At 40.1% G+C, this 21,034-nt stretch overlaps 1 protein-coding gene across 7 annotated transcripts in view; it reads left to right on the top strand.

Annotated features, from left to right (window-relative positions):
* Positions 1-21,034, top strand: part of GRIA3 (glutamate ionotropic receptor AMPA type subunit 3) — a 260,463-nt gene that overhangs the window by 202,059 nt on the left and 37,370 nt on the right. For all 7 annotated transcript variants that reach the window (XR_004318267.1, XM_014566983.2, XM_014566984.2 and 4 more), the window contains one exon: positions 3,158-3,356. Coding sequence is in view for 6 of the 7 variants with exons in the window: in XM_014566983.2 (XP_014422469.1) it covers positions 3,158-3,356 (199 nt within the window). In the remaining variant the exon portion in view is untranslated. The remainder of the gene's footprint in view (positions 1-3,157; positions 3,357-21,034) is intronic.

Below are 21,034 nucleotides of genomic sequence, written 5' to 3'. Positions count from 1 at the left end.
CCATGAAAATGACCATTTTGCATTTAAGTTTATTTTCAGTCATGTCAACAGCCAACTTCAGTTGTGTCATACAAATCAACCACATGATTATCTGAGTCAACTATTAAGGTGGCCAAAATTACCAGATTATGATGTGCAGGCTTGATTTTAGATCACACAGACATAGCCATAGTCCATTAGCCTCAATAGAATGGCACAAGTATAATTTCCATAAATTACTGTATTCTCCTCTACATTTCAAGTAGACAATACATAAACTACCATTAGTATTCACAACAGCAGAATACACCCTTTTCCATACCAAACCAGGATTCTGTAAATAGTCCAAAAAGCAGTTTTTCCCCTTGGTCTCAGTAAAACCTCATCATTCCAAATGAGGATGACATTCACAGTTCCATTCCAAATGAACAACAGATAATAAACAATAATTATCCAAACATGTTTGGCTTTCCTACAACTATATTTCTCAGTGTTTGTAGGAAAATTGCTCCTTCTATAATTTACGTACCATTCTGGATTTTCTTATACAAATATGAGTATTTTACACTACAAGAATTTGGATATATCTTTCCTGTTGTATAAGTAGAGATGATTTATTTCCTATTTCTCTTTCGGCTTCTGTTTCTTTATCTATAGAATGCCTCCATTCTCTCAGCCATAAAATATTAGGGATGGAGGATTAAAAGAGTTGACACATGTAAACAATTAGAACAGAGTCGTGTATAGAAGTCCTCCTTAAGTGTTAGCTATTGTTACCATTTTTATTACCCTATTACTACAACTGCTACTTTGAGCATTCATCTTTTATACAGTGAAATTATTTCCAGAGTCAGATCAGCCCAGAATAAATGAAATGTATATGGCAACAATGAAGAAAGACTATGAAAGGTTCAAATTCATAATTGAAATGTTCTGTATACTTTTAGCATTTGGAAATGTGACACATTCTGACTCATCCAGATATTTTTATGTCTTCTGATTAAAAGGGAAATGTTCCCAGGTGAAATCCTGAGAGAGTATAACTACTAGTTAGAAAAAATCTTTTGCAAAGCAGATTTTCACATCCAAAAGGCTAAAAGTGATTATGTTCAGAAGTAAATAAGTAAGGCTCGTTTTAAGCATCTGGAGACCAAGGGGAATTACAGGCTTTAAAAAACCAAGTAGTTTTGTTTACAGTTAATCAATAAAGAATATTATTTATCAAAACACCTGCCAAAATTATTTGATCAGAGTGTAAAATCTAAACCAACTGAATTTTCCAGAGGCTAATAAAAAGGTTACCTTGGGATGCAGGAATTTAAATTGGCTTCAAAGCAGTAAAAATGCGAGTACAGACAGGGAAGAGCTTGATTTGCCAGCTTTCAGCCCAGAACTGCCCTCTTCCCCCAGAGCCTGAGGACGTGCCAGACTCCTATGCCTATTCTTGACTCTATGACAGAGTGGGTTCTTTTCCTGTTAGCTTTTCTGGGCATGAGAGAACATAGCCTCACCAGGATGGAGTGCTGCCACAGAGCAGGACTATCCTAGAGATAATGTGGCAATGCTTTATAAAACCTAGGGACCAGATTTCATGTCTGCAGACAGAGCCAGCCTTCAGCAGCATCCTGAAGGAGATGAAATTTCCTCCATACAAGCCATTACCCATCACTGAACATTCAGCGCCCTCACACTGCCCCCTCACTTCCCACATACCCTCTCCCTGAGTAGCACTCATCATGTAGGACCATGACTCCCAATCCTGCTGCTTAGAACCTACCCCCAGAGATGCTGCTTTAATTGGCCTGGGGTGGAGCCTAGGCATTTTGAGGGTTGTTTTGTTTTGTTTTATTTTGTCTCAAGCTCCCCAGATGACATTGATGTGCAGGCAGAGTTGAGAATCACTGATGTAGAAGGAGAATGGTATTTTCCAGTTTGATCTGCAGACCACTGCAATCACCAGTGGTGCTTAAGAAGCACAGATTTTTGAGTGCTCAGATATTCTGAATCTGCATTGTAACAAACACCCCCAATGCATAGTTATACTAAAGAATAAAATTTTCCCTTATTGAAACTTACCCATCTTCTGTCCCATTCTCCACTAATTGTATTGACTAGTCCAGGAGAACAGGATAATGGGTCCTGTTGCAGTAAAGGGTTGCATTTTGACCGAGGCTCCTGAAGAAAACTCAGAGATGATTTCAGTCGTAAGAATTTCTATGGCAGGCCAGTGAGGATGGTTTTATTCATTTTGGTTATTTGGGGAAGGGGAGGGTAGTACAGAAGAGACATTTTAGTGCCTCTCAAATCCTATTACACAGGTAGTTTTCTACTTTACTTGAGGCCTGTCCTGTGTGTTGAGTCTTAGTTTGTAAAAGGGAAGACTTTGAATCCCTGGATCTAAACTTCTGAGCCCCACTAGCCATTTATTTACATGAAGACAATAATAAATATTATTTTATGGCGCCTTGCCTCTTGGGTGACCAGCTCCACAAAATGGCAATGTCTATATTAAGTTCATGAAATCCAGAGTGAATAGTGCTTATTTACTAACATCTACCCATCTCTCTTCAAATATGGAAAGGTTTTTGAGTCTGTGTTTCTCCCATGACATCACCTTACATCAGTGTTTTCAACCTTGACTGCACATGGTAATCACCTGGAGAGATTTAAAAAATACATGTCTGGGTCCCATCTCTCAGGTTCTGATTTCATTGGTCTTGGGTAGGCCTGAGCATGAGAGATTTTTTTTAAAGATCCCAGGTGATTCTGATGTACAGAAAGGACTAAAAGCCACTTGCCCTAAAGGAAATAGAGCAGGGTTCCACAGTTGTGCCCAGCAAAATGCACAGGAAGAGAATCAGAGGACAATTATTACATCTAAGAAGGAGCTGGTACAAAGAAGATATTTTTAACCTGTGATGAAATCAACAAGCCTGCTTTGAAACCCACATAGGCCTGAAGAGTGCTATGCCTGTACCATCATCACATGCCATCATGACATGGGGTGCTGCTGTCAACTTGTTCCTTTTGTTTGATGTGTTAATTCCCTGACATCATATACGTCCCTCTTTCATCAGCTACCCTGAAACCATGCCTCTTTCCAAAAATAAAGATAAGGATTTCTTAAACTGAAATCTGGCCCCTCTGGGTCTGGACTGGTCTTTGTTTTGTTTTGTAGATCACTCTCCGGGCGCATTGTTGGAGGGGTTTGGTGGTTCTTCACCCTGATCATAATTTCTTCCTATACTGCCAATCTCGCTGCTTTCCTGACTGTGGAGAGGATGGTTTCTCCCATAGAGAGTGCTGAAGACTTGGCTAAGCAGACTGAAATTGCATATGGGACCCTGGACTCTGGCTCAACAAAAGAATTTTTCAGAGTAAGTGCTTTACAATTAATTGGGCCTGCTGGTTTTTATTTTATCATCTGCTCACAAATGCAAATTCACAGTGTTTTAAAGGAGGGTTGGGGAAGGGTGGGGGGAATGTTATCAAAGCAGAGCATCTTAAATACACCAAGCCACTTGCTTGATGACCTAATTCATTGTCCTTTGGCTCTAAGAGTTGTGTGTGACATAACAGGTGGCATGTCAAGAACATGAAGTTTGAACCACAGGTTTGAATCCCAACCCTGCCACAAAGTGACTGTTTGTCCCTGGGCAAGTCATTTAACTTCTGTCGGCCTTGGTCCCCTTACTTGAATGATGAAGGGATTGAACTAAATAATACCTATTCTCCTTTATAGCTTTTACAAAAGCAGTGATCTTATGTCTCAGCAGTTCACAGAAGTTAGGTAATTGACTCTGACTAAGAATCTGAGGAGTGATGGACTATAAAATTACATATTCTATTTTAGACATTGGTTTTCTATTGAAATGTATTACAGTTGTTTCAAGTATTCATGTATATATTGATAATTCCATTTTCAGGGAAGCCAATAATTGTTTTAATTTCTTGAGTAGATTTATTTCCCCCCATCCACCTCCACGTAGGCCAAATCTTAGTAGGGAAACAGCAAGTTGTTCACTAGCAAAAATTAGTAAAGCGTAAGTATTGTCAAGGAGAAAGATTAAAGGAGATCGAAGCAGAAAATTATAGAAGGATAATATGATGGACAAACCGCTTTTACATAAACTATCAAGCTCTTTGCTCTGTAGCAACTGGTCTATAAGAAAGGCTACCAATGGAGTGTTCAAGAACTCAAGTGTTTTTTCAGTTGGCTTAACCAGGAAAATATGGTGGTTTCAATAAGAAAATGGACCCATTCTTTACATACCACTCCCTGCTACTGTAACCCCTGTCACTGGTTCTAACAATGATCCAAAAGCCACGTGAATGGTAGGTAAAGAGGAAAAGTTTAGTCATTCTCTCCAACCGATAAACAAGTTATTGGATGGCAGGTACAATTACTGACTTTTCATCAAAGATCCACAGTAAACAAATGTTGATTCTAAACCAGCTTGTTTTAAGAAATCAGTAAGGAATATATTTCTCCATATATTATCATGGGATTTGTCCAATTGTTTCATGGGAAACCAGGAGGAGTGTGTTTCTTGAAATTATAGCAGTTAATTGAAAACTGTTTTCATTGCCTAAAGGAGAAATGGTTAGTTCTGAGGCCCTTTCAAGAATTCTCACTGGCTCAGGATATCCCTGTCTCACCTCTACCACTGTTTATCGAACAGTTCATAATCCCCAGCCAGGGAGAGGGGTCCAGTGCTAGAAGCATCAAAATGATATGAAGATCCTCCGAAACTAACCTGGCCTTGACCCTTACTATGATGGTAGTTCCAGAAGGTTATCTGGGAATAATCCTCTGCCCTCGTGAAATCACTCTCACGTTTCAGGGCAGGAAGCCAGGGATTTCCATCTGCTGAGTAGTCAGCACATAATTGGCTCCATGGAAATCTGGTTTGGTATCAACCTTCAGCACAGCTTATGTTCAACATCCCAATAAGCATCAAGTTGCTATATGCAGTAATTGACCCCTTAAGCTACCAAGACCCCACACTTGGATCCTCTGATAAAGGATACTTGTTCTGCCAGAAAGCATTTTTCCTTCAATGACTTTTAGAAATTGGGAAGTCGTGCTTTAAATGGTAATCGATCGATGGCATCAATTCCCATTAAGCTTCCAAAAGCCATTCATCCATATTGCAGGCAAAGGAGGCTCTCTGGGAGGACTGATTAGCGCAAAGGCTTGAAAGTGTGACCAAATAATCCTTGTTCCCATGCCCAGACCCCATTCCCCGCTACATTTTGTGTCTTTCTCAAAAACCAGGAAAGCATCTACTAATGCATTCAATGGTGGTTTCATTATAAAGCATTTTATTACCAGAGCCAATTTGAATCCACATTTGATTCTGAGCAAAGCCATTGCCACATTCTAATTGGTTTGCGGTTTCTAATGCTCACCAATTCCTGGTGACCTTTATAGCCAACGAGTAATTCCTATGGAAATAGAGCTGTTTTAAAAATCTGATTAGAAAAGGAGCTGCATATTTTTAGGCATAAGGAAGTGCAAATCATTTTCTAATTCCTGCATACCACATTTTCTTTTTCCTCAGTTGGTCACTGGTTACAGCATTCAGGACTCTGTGGGGAAGTTCTTTAGGACAGCACACACAAGTTGACCTAAGAGTGGAAGTGAGCAGTATAGGACAATTAACTCTTAGCCTGCTTGGACTGAAGATGTTATGTAAACCAAACAAAGGGAATGCTTGGTATTCATATAATACAGGGGACCCCAACCAATTGGTCTCTAAGCCATTTGTCTTCTACTCTACCCCTCCTTGAACCCCATAGATCAGAGAAGGTAGCCAGTAAGAACACATCGTCTCTTACTCAGGGACTTAAATGCCATAGCATGTCACTTCCCCTCCACCATCCATGATCTCAAGTCAATTTTAAGAACAGTGACTACTCCACACACACACAAAAATGGAGGACCCCTGATAGTACGCCTTCTGAACTTTAGAGGCTAAAACAAGACCACATGCAACATTTACAAACATAACATTAGCTCGTTTCTTTGCATTCTCACTCCATATTAAAACCACAGGGACCAAATAGTAATACCATAGAACAGCCTGGGGTAAGCCCTCTAGTGCTTCCACTAAGAGAAAAATAAATAAAATAAAATTCCTTTCTAATTGCCCTGCAGACATTTTTACTTGTCCTGGGTAAGGCTGCCATTAAAATGATGATTTCATAAAATGATTTCTTTTGTTTCTCTCATTTTTCTGAGCCATCCTCAGCTATTATCTCACAATCACTTAAAGTCACTGGCACAGAGGGACCTGTTCCATCAGGAAAGGCAGGGAGGACTGAGCAAAATGCATGCAGCTGGAAGAGACATCTGAAATATTACCATCAACCCTCTTGACTTGAAAACAGATTTCCTTAGACAGCAGCTCCAAAACTAAATGTCCCAACCAGAGGCGGAGGCACCCATGCTAAAAAAACAAGTCGACAGCTTCATTGTCATTGCCCAGAGAGATGCCACTATGATTTGGAAAGCTGCACCGAAATGATCATTCTCCACTGGGCTTTGAAATTTTAACCTGATACAGATTCATGTTAAAAAGTAGCACTGGGAGAAAAATCGATTCCAAAATTCTCTCCGCCATCAGAGCCCTAGAATTATTAGCAAACAACTACAATGCTTGGTTTCTTGTCCAGATACTTGGCCGTATCCCCACTGAAGATAGTTCAGGAGATAAAAGGAGGTTGGTTTTTTAAATGAAGTGTTTAATACTAATTTAAATCCCTTTAAGGAAAAAATATAAGTAGAGAGGAATGGGGAGAGACGTGACTTGCTCCGATGCCCCAGGCAGGACAAAAGAATTGAACTTTTATCTGGAGACCACCGAGGGAACTGCCCTGGCTTCTGAGCTGCAGACATTGTAAGCCCCACAAAGCACAGTTGAATTACTCATGGAGAATGTTTTGTCTCAACATTAGACTCTGTAACTGTTGTCATTGGTCATTTTAATTTTTAATTTTTTTGAAGTGCAGGTGGCAAAAAGAAGAGCCCTACCAAACTGATGGGGAAATAATCCCTCTAAGGCTACTTATATTCCGCTTACACGTTCAGAAGCTCTCTCTCTCACACACACACACACACACACACACACACACAAGCATTTTTTAATTGGAGTCCACGTTTCAACATTTATTGGTTATCTGTTATAGGGCTTTTGAAGCATAGGGGGAAAGAAAAACAATCTCTCCACAAATGCACCGCTGCTGAGTATGCATATCCAGAAAACAGACCATTAATTATTATTACAACTGAGTTATGTACACAACAGACCTCCCTTACCCCTTAACATATCCCCTTGCCTTAGGAAGCACATCAAAATGTAAAAATTCCTTTGTTAAAAGTGTTCTCACCAAATACTGTGATGAATCTGAGATCTTGGCAATGTACCTAACAGCTGCAACCAAATGTAATTTATTTGAAGACATATAGGATGTGACCAAATGTTTGAGGACCACAAACTACACACTAGGAAGCACATAACAGCAACAACAGGAGATGAGTTGAACAACAAGGAATGGTAGATCAGAGACATTTATTGTATACGCTACTTGGCAATTTTTGAAAAGAAAATTTGTTTTTTAATGTTGGTGTGGCTGTTTTGATGCTGCCTTATCCCCCCAAAAATCTTATTTTCCTGTGTCACATAATACATTACACAGCAAAACTCATAGACCTTATAGGTCAAGACTGGAGGTGGAGCAGCATGTACAATGTGAGGATGCTGTGGCCTGGCCAGATGGGCCTCTGAAAAAGGGAATGATGCCTTCAGACAGCTGTTGGCTTTTCCCATCCCTCAGCAGCCAGGGATCTGTGGTTCCCTGGGTTTCCTTGCAGGGAAGTCTCAAGCTGTGTGGAAAGGACACTCTCCAAGGAAGCAGAAGTTGGCCTGACAACTATGCACACAAGACACCTAGTATCTGTCCCCAAGAGAAAGGAGAAAATGAGGCAAAAAAGACAAGCTAATAATAATGCCCTAGATTCTAATACTTATTCATCATTCTTTCAATAACTTTTTTGTTTTTAGCACATTCCCCCTGTGCCAAGCTCCAGGCTAAGCACTGAAGATCCATCTCTATAAACAAAATTAAATTTCTGCCTTTTGCCAAATCACATGAAAATAACTAAATAGGCTTTTTCACTATATTTGGAAGTTATCTGGGGGAACAGATTGACTTAAAATATAGGCATCTCACAGAACTAGATGATCATCTCTCCAGGGCAGCTGATGGGGTTTATCTCTAAGGAGCTACTTTCCAGCGTGTGCTAATCTCCAGGTATGCTCCATGGTAAATAACAGTCCAGTTAATGATTCTCTATAACCTCAGTAGGAAGGTCAGCTGGGTGATGAATAAAACAGAAATGGCCTCTACCTTCTGGGAGCTCACAATCTAGTAGGCAGTTGATTTTCAACACATGTTCACATACATTCCCATCTTCTAGTCACACAACAATCCTGCCCTGCAACCACAACAGGTATCATTACACCTACTTCAGAGAGGAAAGACCTGAGAGGCAGGATGACACTGTGACTTGCCGAAAGTCACTCAGCTCAGTGGGCATGAGCTAGAATTCTGAGTCCAGATTGATGCTCTGAGTCCAGATTGGGTCCTCTGAGCATTCCATCTCGGTGCCTTTTTGGTGTGAGTGTTCATAGAAACATGGGATGTTACACATGAGTCAAGCCTCCAGGGTAGCACATGTTAAGGCTTCTGTATCATCTCCTGGTTGATCTTTCTTTTATTCCCCTGATGGATCAATTAGAAAAGGAAACCTATACATACTTTTATATGACTTTTTCCCATGCCCTGACAATCTCAAAGGGATCCAAAGTAAGAAAGCAAAGAAAAGGAAGACATCCAGAAAACAAGGATGAATGTCACAAACGCAGCAAACCTCTCGCATTCATGGCCCATTATAGTTTCTGATATGACAAGGGTTATGTCATGATGTGACAAAAATGGGAAAGAACAAGAGAGAAGATGAAAATGATTTCTAGCTCCACGTCCACTGATGACTTTCTTGTTTTCCTTTCGGTAAGGGGCATTTGGGCTCAGTTTCCTCATCTATCAGGGGGATTACTCTCTGCTCTACCTTCTTTATGGGGTTGGTAAGAGGATCTCACAAAACGCTCTTTAACTGTATGAAAGGTTCTACGAATCCCAAGAGACTTTAGGAAAAGGACCCAGCAATAGGGCAACTGAAGCATAAAGATTGTCCAAACAAGGCTCTGTGGAGATGGGAGGGAAGGGTACTTCTCGAAAATAAAATAAAATAACCTCTGCTTGCTCGATGGAAGAGAGGTGAGGGTTTTTTTTTTTTTTCTGGCTTTGGGAGGAGAGAGAAAGCTCATTTATATCCTTCCCCCATCCTCCTGATCCCATTCCTACCCCTATAATAAAATATGACTACTGACCTCATCTCTTAGTCAGTCTATCTTCAGCCATACCTTTGTGGTCCGCAGATTCAACAACTTCAGCATGCGTAATTTAAAGCTGCCCTTGAAGACCACCTAGAAACTTCAGGTGCGTCCAAGGTGGCATGCAGGCCATCTGCCCAAAGTAACCAACCATATGGATTTCATTAGCCCATCTCTGTGAGTCTTCCCAGGTAACCTACTTGCTTTTGAGAGTATTTCACAGTTCAGAATGCCTGGGGCGGGGTGGTGGGAGTGGTTAAGTCTCCCTTCTCTTTGAGGCTACCAACTCTCTCGGGCCACATCAGGATAATTAACATCACACAGGACTCCTAAATCTTTGTGAGAACTCTGAAAGTCTCTTCCCTTGGGAACTCATCTCAGGACCTCACTTTCTTATCTGACAAAGTCAAATCACCTAATAGCCTTCCAGTTGGAGTTAGACAGGGGCACATCTGTTCAATTAGTCTTTCCTCAAGCTCACCTGGCAAGTCTGCGCAGGTTGACTATTTACAATTCCCCTCCATTCCCGTGAGAAGTGTAAATACTTGACCATAAGGATCACCTAAAATTTCAACTTACTGAAACTCAACTAACACAAACATTCAATTAACTGGAATGTTTGGATGCATTCCACTTTTGAAAGGAAAAGGAAACTCACAGAAACAAAACCTTGATATGAATTTTTTTTTCAAAAAGGCTACTAGGTGATGCCCTGTGGTCAGGTTCATTCCAGTCTTCAGCATCCTCTACATTTGTAACCAGTGAGTAAAGAAATATTAAGTGTCTACAGTACCAAGCTAGGTACCAGAGATACAGTAGGGGAAACATGACAGAATCCCTACCCTCAGGGAGTTCACAGTCTGTTGGAAAGAGACAAATAGTAAGCATGTAAGTAAATAGATGTATAAAGTAATTTCAGGTACCAATAAGTGCTCTGTGGTCTTATGATGGACAATGACTTAGAGAGGACTGTTTTAACTGGGAGCTTGGGGGGAAGGAGGTTCAGGCAAAGCCTCTTTAAGAAGGTAATATTTAATTAAAGACCTGAAAGATAAGAGTTAGCCATGTGAAAATGTGATGGAAGGGCATTCCAAACAGAAAGAATAACACGTGCAAAAGTCCTGGGGCAGGAGAAATCCTGGCATGTTTAAGGGACAGGAAGACCAATGTGGCTAAAGAATGGAATTCCACGCCAGAGTTATAGTGATGGAGATTGTGTAAAGTGGTCAGGTTTAGGAGATACTTTGGAGATTGAGACACAGAATTTGCGTATGGATTGTGAGCAAATTTGTGAGCAAAGTGGAAGAGCTCAGATTTTTGACTTTACTTTTCAGTGATCACTAATGAAATCTGTAAGTCCTATATTCTTTAAATGACCCAAGGATACTTGTAGTAATTGTAAACTGTAGTAAAAAAATAAACTAAACTATAGTAACAAGGGCTGAAAAGGTATACTTACACTAGGATGGATTAGGAAATTTTTCAAAGTGGAAAAATAAATAATCTTAAGGTTAATCATCAAAAACTTTTAGAAGTCCAGAAGCCCCAAATGACTCATGCCTTTACTATCTCTTATTGCAGTCTTCTTAGAAGATGGTTATATGGTAGAGGTATATATTTTCACAGATGACTAACTCCATTTTGCAAAAACATAACTTTCTTTATATTCCTGTTACTGGCACCTCATTTTTGCCACATGGCAGAAAAGATACACCCAGATAAATTCAGGCAAACTTAGTGATTTCCTAGTCATTTCAGGATTTTTCACTGCCACATTCTTGGAAGGACATCCAAGTCCCAGGGAGTTTACAGGGCGTCATGGCATCAGAGGCAGCCATCTAACCCCAGATCATCAGGATCACTTCCAGGCATCTACTGAGCTGTAGCACTCAGTTTGCATGCCATCATCCCGGCCACAAGACCTCTGCAGACCTACATAACCCTGCACTGCTTTCAGCTCTGCTATCTAATCTCAACCTCTCTCTCTCCCTCCCTCTCTCTCTCTCCCTGCATTGTTGTAGGGCTACTGGAATAGTCTCTTTCTCTCTTTCCCCTAGTCTGGAGACAGCTCCTTCCTACTGGAGACCTCACGTGGCCATTGCTCTTCCACAACACCAGCACAAGCTAGACGTGGGTTGTTCTCTTCAATGTATCATCTATACACTACACCCTGGGAAATGAGTCCTCATTACTTTTGCCCTCGGAGTCCCATCATCCCTCCCTCATTTGGAGAGCAGTGGTGGGGGTGGTGGGGTGGAATAGGGCGCAGAGACCTTTCTCAGAGATGTATAGCCCAGTCTGACTTCTCTTGTACTCCTCTCTGCCTCAGATCTTACCTGGCCTCCAAGGATGGTTAGTCTGGCTCTTGGTCCATCTGCTTTCTGATGTATTGAGCATGGCATCAACTTCATATTTCCCTTTAGGCCTTAGAATTTGAAAATTCAAAAACCTTTCTTTTTTATCAAGGTTCTTACTAATCTAAAACTTGACTTTCAAGATAGTGTTGTCTCTGCTATAACTTTTTAAAATAGTTTAATTAAGATATAATTCACCCATTTAAAATGTACAGTTCAATGAGTTTTGGTATATTACATTATTAATTTTTAAAAATTATAATAAAATATATATAACATAAAATTTTCCATTTAACCATTTAAAATATGCAATTCAGTGACATTAATTACATCCACAATGTTTTGCAACCAGCCACTGCCAATTTCCAAAACACTTTGCTCACCTCAAACAGAAACTCTGTAACCATGCATTAAAGCTTCCCATCCCCTCCACGCCCTCAGCCCCTAGAAACCACTATTCTACTGTCCATTTCTATGAATCTGTACGAAATCATACAATATTTGTCTTTTTGTGTCTGGCTTATTTCACTTAGCACAATATCTTCAGGGTTCATCCATGTAGCATATGAAAGGACTTCATTCCTATTTATGACTGAATTTATCTATCTATCTATACCACATTTCGCTTATTCATTCATCTTTTAATGGACACAGGTTGTTTATACCTCTTGGCTATTGTAAATAATGCTGCAGTGAACATTGATGTGCAAACATCTGTTCAAGTTCCTGCCTTCAGTTCCTTTTGGTATATGCCTAGGAGTGGAATTGCTGGATCATATGCCAGTTCTATTTTTTTCTGATGTAACTTTTTAAAAATATATTTTGAAACAAAAGATGAGAGCATTTTCTGTTCTATTTTCTTCCTGTTCCTGCTCAGACAATCCTAATCTTCTCTTAGATCACTGATGCCTCTACTCCAATAGGAAGGGGGTCACTGGGTACCTAGTGCTAGGGGGAGAAATTTAGTTAATATCACGAAGTTTTATCTTGATATATGACTGAAGTTGAGGGGAAGGTGTGCATATGCATGTATGTGTTGGAAAAGACCTAAAGTCCTGTGTATACCATACACCACACATACATACAGAGGGTCCTGCATATTTTAGCTAGTGATTTCAGCTTGTAACAAAATCTTAGGAAAGCATGCTTCCTCTTTCCTGTGCTTGAGCTGCAATTCTGATGCCTAAGAACGATTGCACTAGAATGCAGATGATGTATGGTAGAATGAAACTCATCATCCTCCTGTTCTAAATGGTTTAGAATGTTACATGTCTGAAGGGAGGGGCTTGGATAGATATAATCAATTGAATTTCTTTCCAGTTCTGATTGCAGCTATTTGTATGTTATCCTCAAAACTGATGTCCTATCTGCACACTCCCTAGTGCCCTGATAAAGAAATTCCTGGGGTGGTGGGTGTAGCTGAGTGGTAGAGTGCATGCTGAGCATGCCCCAGGTCCTGGGTTCAATCCCCACTGCTTCTATTTAAATAAATAAATAAATAAATAAATAAATAAATAAATAAATAAATAAAATGCCCATATAGTACACCAAAAATTTATTTTTTAAAAAGATATTCCTGAAAGTCGTTAGCTGCTATACCTAGAGGAATCTGCATTCCAGAACTGATTATTACTTCCCAATTTTATCAAAATTCATGTGTTCACAGCCTGATTTATCAAATTCTCAGTTTTTTTTTCCTTTGAGTCTCTAGTCTGGGTTACAGAGTATTTCTTGTATCATTCAGTAATATTGATATTTACAACTCACTAGGTAAAGAATTCTGTCTTAGACACTCTGGGAATGAATAGGAGATGCCTTCCAGACCCCTGAGTTCAGTATGCAGACAACAAAGGAGGCAGGTGACTTAATCAGGAAAGGTTTCCAGAAAAGGGGGCATCTTAAAAATATTTGGAGAGAAAAGAGAATTCAAAAATAGTTCAAGGGGTATGAAAAAATATATTTGTGACCAAAACAACAACAACAGGACAGACCATGGCTTTATATCAGTCAGACTGTGGCCACTATTGACTGAAGAACAGTTAGTTCTCTCTAGTGTTCACACTAAGATTTGTTTGCACAAAGTAATGTATGTATATATATTTGGGAGGAGGGAATTTGTGATGGGAAAAACAGTTCTCAAGAAAAAAAAATTGCCTTGAAACAATAATATCATAGTAGAAATCAATAGACTGCCAAGGGTAAATTGGAAATCATTGCTTGAGACCAAGATACTCAGAGCACTGTCTTACTTCTAGTTTCATAATTCACATCTTGCACGTGAAGATGAGGTTCATTAAAAAGAACTGCCAAGAACGCTTTCTCCAAAGAATATTTTGCTTTCTCTTAAATGAGTTTGAGGAACCAATGCTGAAAAGCAAAATCCATCTAATGCTTTGGCAAATAACATCAAGCTGAAATGAAAGAACCTTTCATGTTTAAAAACAACCTCACTATATTGGACATTATTTCAGCCGAAACAAACAGCCCCTTTCCTCAATGTGATCGTATTAATAGGGTAATCATGAAGATAATCATATTAAAGCCCTTTTACACAGAATTTTGAAGTTTGGTTTAAAAATATTTGTATCCTGCCCCTTTACACCAGACACACATACACGCATGTAGACATGCATGTGCGCGCACGCACAGACACACACACATACCCCACAACTTGGATAGCTGTGATTAGCGAATAATTAAAATTTATTATATATGAAAGCATTGAGGAGTAAGCTGCTCCGTAGGCCAGATCCTGAAGAACACTTTTGCTTTATTTTCTCGGCCTGGGGTGTTAGCCAGTTGTACAAACAAAAAGGCTGAGAATAGCATGGTCAATGCTTGAGGAGAAATATAAATAAATTCAAGGAGGCTTGGATCATTTCATGCCATATGGAGCCATAGATAGTTGTTAAGGTAAGGGACATCTCCAGATTTTTAGAATTGGCATCCAGACAACCATGCCTTCTCATAGTTCGCTATTGGTCTCGTCTTAAAACATTTCTATCTGAAACTGCCCAAAGAACTGACCTACAGGGAATGGTCTACATTTTTTTTTCAAGATTATTTCCCACATCACAAGAATTGAGACTAGTTAACCTGAAGAAAACATGCAGGAGTAAAATATATTAGGATTGTCTTCAAATATTTGAACGGTAGACATTTTAAAAGTCAACAGTACTTGTTCTGTGGGGCCCTGAGGGACAGAACAAAAATCCAAGCGTGGCTATTACAGGGATAGAGGTTTCAGCTCATTGTCAAAAGAACATTCTAATAAAGGAATCCAAAAATAGATTCGGCTGTCTCCATGGATAGTGAGCTGTTCATCTTTGAAGGGCTATGGGCCAAGAATAGGCTAATGGCCACTTGTCAGAGATGGTGAATAGGGGACTCAATAATCTGATGAACAACTACACTAGACCAGTGTTTTCCATCACTGGTTGCATATAACACTATTTGGGGAGCTACTTTAAAACACAGATTATTGGTTCTCATACCTCCCCCTCTATGATGTTTATTCCATAGGTTCCAGTCGTCTGCATTTTTAAATTGGCACCCAAGTGATCCCAACACAGATGACTAAGAGCCACTCTTTGAAGGACAATCTGACTGTATAACATATAAGAGAATTTCTGCTTTGGTGATTTGGATTTGCTTTTTTTCTGTTAGTCCTATGTGAAACATGCAGAGAAGAGGCCAGAGGCTGGGCCTGTGGGACAGAGGAGTGTCAGTAGAGGTAGCTGGGACTTGCCTGGCAGGAAGCAGTAGCTTGAGAGGGATCACAGCTGACCGACGGAGTTGTAGCCCCCTCCTCTGAGTGTTCCTGTCAGCGTGGGACAGAAAGGAGAAACTTTCCTCTGATCAACAGGGACCAGAGGGAGATGACTGTTTCAGAGGCTGGAATCTGAGGTCGAGCTGGCACGGAGGCTTGAGGGTGCCCAAGTGCAGGGAAGCTCGAGCAACGGTATCAGGCTGGAGATGAGGGTCAGTAAAAGTCCATGAAAACTAAAAGTGAGAGTGAAATGAGACTGCAGGGGAATCACACCCAGAAGCCTTGAAATGTTCACCGTTTTGACCTAACTTTTTCTCCTATGATCCACATGACACCCTTTCTTTTCCATTGCTCATTTACTGGATGGGGCTAGGTAACTAAGACTGTGGTGTTAATGTCTTTATGGACCCTTCAGCAAGCCCCAAGATTCGAACTTCCTACCCTAGAGGACTGGAGGTGGCAAGGTCCAAGTGTTGGTTATCAGTGGAGATTTTCAATCAGTATGACCTAGGTTGTGGGTAAGAAGAATTTCTTAGGGAAAAAAATGGGACAAAAGTAGTAGGCTAGGAGCTGGAAACTCCTACCCTTTAGAGAGACGCTCTCTCCCACTTTCCTTTAACTGCCCTTACCTCCTTTTCTCTTTCCTTCTTTTACCTGCTGGGTCTTGGGTGGTCAGGGCTGCTATATTATATGTGTTTTTACATAAGCTTCAGAGAACCTCTTCCTTTGAATGTCCCTACCCGAAAGAATTTAGGTGAACATCCCTAGGTGCTAGTCAGCATGGGAAAACAAAAGCAATGGAATCTGGAAAGAAATAGGGGCACAAGAAATTTCATAAAGAGAAAGAAAACAATGGGAAAGAAGGCAGAGATTTCCAAGTGACAGAAGCTAGCCTACCAGACCTTCCCCCAACTTTCCCCCATTTAACCTGCAGGGTCTCAAGTGGTCAGTGTTCTTACAGAGGCTTCAGGGAATCCCAAGCTTCAAAATCCCCCAGTCTAGAGGACAGTGGGCAGACAAACAGAAGAGCTGGCCTTCATGTGGGGAAGTTCAAATATTAAGATATGGTTGGAAGCTATGGGCAAGAGAAATGTCCTTTAAAATGAGAAGGGGCAGAGTTAGAAATTGCAACAAGAGCTTTGAAATCTTGGCCATTAACCAAAGCTCTGTCCTAACTATCACATTACCCCTCACTTCCTTCCCTCTTGGTACTTTTCCATACCTTTTATTATGAGGCAGCTCTACTATGTTACTGTATTTCAGAGGCTTCAGGGATCCTCATACCTCCAAGTTCCCAACCTCGAGGACCTGGTCACCAGGAAGGGCCCAAATGAAGAGGACATACATGTTATCGAGAAGAGGAATATATTTTAAAACTGATACAGAAGGAAAAGACGAACCATTAGTCAGGAAACTTATGCCCTTCATCAGGAAGTGCTTTTCTAATGGACCACTCCCTATTCCTTACCCTGTTCCCTTGTCCTATTTTACCGGCGGGGACCAGGCATTGGGCAACCAATGCAATTGCATTCATTTCTTACCAAGGCATTAGGGAGACCAGGGGTTCAACCTTCCCCACGTAGGAGACTTGCTGCATGGCCAGCCCCAAGTACCCGTATGGCAGGGGGATGCCTCCTGGGAGTAAGTGGAGGTGATGGGTGAGGGGAATTTGAGCTGGACCCCTCCTTTTAGTATCTCTACCAAGGAGGATTAGTGAGGGCTTATCTTATAAAAGAAAAAAAGAAAAGGGTGGTAGAATAGATATTTATAACCAGACTGAAATGCACGCTCTTTAGGGCTTAAAGAAGTGAGATTGCTGTGATCTTTTCTCCCTCCCTCCCTTTAGTTAATTCGACAATGTCATTGCCATGTTTACATGCTATGGGCATTAGGTAAACAGAAGTGTGATGTACTAGGGTGGTAGTAGGAGTGTTCTGATTCCCGAGCAGGAGAAAAATGCTTCCCAGCCCAGAGGCCAGATTGCCCTGCCTTCATCCACATCATCAGTTGGGGGGCAGTTGGTCAGTTTTCTAATCAGTGTGAGCCATGGGCATTGCTAAGACTCATACAGGGGTAAGCTAGCATGGGGAACTGTTAACAAGCTAGGTAGCACATTCCCACCACAAACTGTTTACTATGCTGACGAGGACAAGAGTAACCGTTCCTTTTTTTCTAACCTCCTGTGGGGTGTGATCATCTCTCAAACAGAAGTGTGGATCCTGATTGCTACAGAAAAGAGAACTCTACCCTCCCCCTTGCTGAAGAGTAATTTCTCTCTGTTTTATGGAGACCAGATCACTTTTGGTAAGGCTAGTGTCCAATATTTTTCCACTCTGTTCCACTGGGACCCTTGCTGTTACCATGGATACCTCTTCCACTGGCCAGTGGCACTTAGGGGATGTAACACATTATCAGGACCTCCCACCTTGAATCACTTGGTACTGGCTTTTTTGTCTTCCCAGGCAATTATTGCACTTGCCCTTCTGCCAGTCCAGAGATTAACAAGGACTAGTTAAAACCATTTGTTATCTTTAAGGCTTCCCTTTTATTTCAAAACCCTTGGCTACAAAACACACCTGGACCCTACCTTAAGTAATCCATATATCAGAAAATTCACAACTGATAAAAGCAATAAATAGTAATTACTCACATCAGAAACATAGTCTTCCCTGGAAAACAGAGATCCCCTAGTGCATTTTGGTGTTTACAGATCATTACCTGCTTGTCAGAGAAACCTAAGAGGAGGGCTTTCAGAAATAAACATAAAACAATCCAAGCATCAATAGAGAAATAAAATTTGATTTTCAAAAATGAATCTAATTCATGACATAGCTTTTTCTAGGAATTTATCTGGTACATAATGGAAGGCATGCTCTTATGTAGGCAAAGCAGCACAAACCAGGGAAAGGAAAGTTCAGAGGCATCAGAAAACTTATTTATTGAGGTTTAGCCAATCTACATAGGTATGGTTACAGCATTCCAGAAGTCTGGTAGCTAATCTTGGAGTCTCTCTTACAAACATCAGTGATTTTTTTCAATATTCTGGGTCCATGTCTTCCTAACACTGTACTACATATTCCACTTTTCCCACATTGCCAAGACTGAGATGACGTATCTTAAAAGTTCTGCATTCCCTGATTTTGTGTATAAAATTGTAACCTTGATGTTGCATTAATAGCCTATTTTGCATATCCGTTTGATTGCACCATCTTAAAGATTCATTTAAACCTGGGGAGGACAGCATGACTCCTACCTGCTTCTCATTAATAACATACTTCTCCGTGAGTGGATAATGAATGACCTGGATAGAAATCGGTAGAAATGCAGATTGCCATTAGGTGGAGAAGGGGGCGGGAAATCCACTTTGTCCACCAAACCAACAAGCAATTTCAAGGCAGAAGCTAAAGAAAGCAGGCTTCAAAGAGCGATAGCTGTCTAGGAGGGTTGTTAATTAAATATTCTGTTGTCTTTACATGTAGGACTGTGACGGAAAAGTCATTCTGATAGAAATTAAAATTTGCAAATGACTTTTAAAATCTTGGGTTAATAGAAATAAGCTATTTAATTATAAAGAAGAAAACCAGATAACTGTTAGCCACAGATTATCCTAAGAGGCTCTGAAAAGCGTACAGGTCTGCATAAGCATTCTTAATTTGTTGAGGTAACTACCAGTGAGGATGGAGAGCAGGAAGTGGTGGACAGTAAGCATTGTAATTGGCAAAGGTCTGCCATCAGAGTTGCAATAGGAGACAAGTAGGAGAGTCTGAAAGGAAAGTACATAACTTTTTTAACCTGGAAATATTTTTTCTTTCTTTTTTTTAAACTGAAGTATAGTTGATTTACAATATTATATTAGTTTTAGGTATACAGCATAGTGATTCAGTATTTTACTGATTACAGTCCATTAACAGTTATTACAAGATAATGGCTATGATTCCCTGAGCTTATTCTTGTTGATATATCCTTGTTGCTTATCTATCTTATACATAGTAGTCTGTTTCTCTCAATCCTATCCCCCCATCTTTTCCATCCCCTCTTCCCTCTCCCCACTGGTAAACACTACTTTGTTCTCTGTCTCTGTGAGTCTGTTTCTGTTTTGCATATACATTCACTTATATTATTCTTTAGATTTCACATATAAGTGATATCACACAGCATTTGTCTTTCTGTCTGACTTACTTCACTAAGCATAATGTTCTCTAGGTCCATCCATGTTGCTTAAGATGGCAGAATTTCATTCTTTTTAATGGCTGGGTAGTATTTCCTTGTGTATGTGTGTGTGTGTGTGTACCACATCTTTATCCAGTCATCTGTTAATGGACACTTGGGTTGCTTCCATATCTTGGCAACCGTAAATAGTGCTACTATGAATATTGAGGTGCATGTATCTTTTCAAATGAGTGTTTTCATTTTCAAGGAAAATACACAACTTTTTTTTAAAAAGTATTATTGGCCTACTTGCATTTTTTGAAATAGCAACAGATAATAAGAGTCTTGCTTGAGATATAGAGGGCTTGTTTTTCAAGTTACTGTATTTCTTTTGTAATAAGGGCCTGGCACAGAAATGGGGACTTAAGAGAAATGCATTTCAAACTAACACTACTAATAAATTATCCCACAGGCCACAGATTTCACAGGACTTAGAAAATACATGAAATTTGGAAATGCAACCTAGGCTTTCCATTTCCCTTTATTCTTCTAAATCCTTTAGGATTCACCATGGCTTCCTCCTGGAGTTTGACTATTGATCTTTACTAAATAGAGGTGATAACTATCAGAAACTCAAGTCAAATGAAATAATGGTTGATTAGGTTTACTTTAGAGAGCTTTCATAATTCGGGTTTATATCTGTGCAATGGTGGCAGTAAATACAGAGGCCTGAAAATAAAACAACCTAGTTTTCTAGATGACTTTTTAAAAACAGCAATAACAACTTTGCTGCCGCTCATGATTCTGTTTCCTGTGTTTTGATTTCTAATGAGGTTTGATTTACAAATCTGCAATTTGGCAGCACTGGCTTCAGTATGGGGCTTTTGGTATAGCTTGGTTCAAGCCCCTGGTCACTGTATGACAGTAACCAAGCTGAATGTCTGTAACATTCAACCTAATTCCCCCAATCTTACCTCCATACTAAGTGCTGGTCCCATCTTTCTTTTGGTGACTTGGAAGAGGCAAATTTACAGCTGTGACCTTCATGTAAATATAACACAGTTTGCAAATGCTAGGCAAAGGCATTTGGAATGAGTACATAACGAAGTTATTTGGAATTTTTAGAGGAAAGCATCTCTGGAGATCCTACCACTTTCAATTTTGATTATACTCAATCCTTCCACCCATCTATCAGAGCTGATACAGGGAAATACTGTTTTTCAAAAACTGAGGGAAATTGTGAATATTGTCACCTGCCTGCCCACCTCTGTTGGAATTCTTCCTTGGAAAAGAGAATCAGAGAAAGGGGGTCCAAACAATTTAAT

The sequence above is a fragment of the Camelus ferus genome, chromosome X (assembly GCF_009834535.1).
Source record: "Camelus ferus isolate YT-003-E chromosome X, BCGSAC_Cfer_1.0, whole genome shotgun sequence".
In the NCBI taxonomy this organism is placed as follows: Eukaryota; Metazoa; Chordata; class Mammalia; order Artiodactyla; family Camelidae; genus Camelus; species Camelus ferus.
The sequence above is the reverse complement of the archived record's forward strand: the minus strand, read 5'-3'. Positions and strand labels throughout refer to the sequence as shown.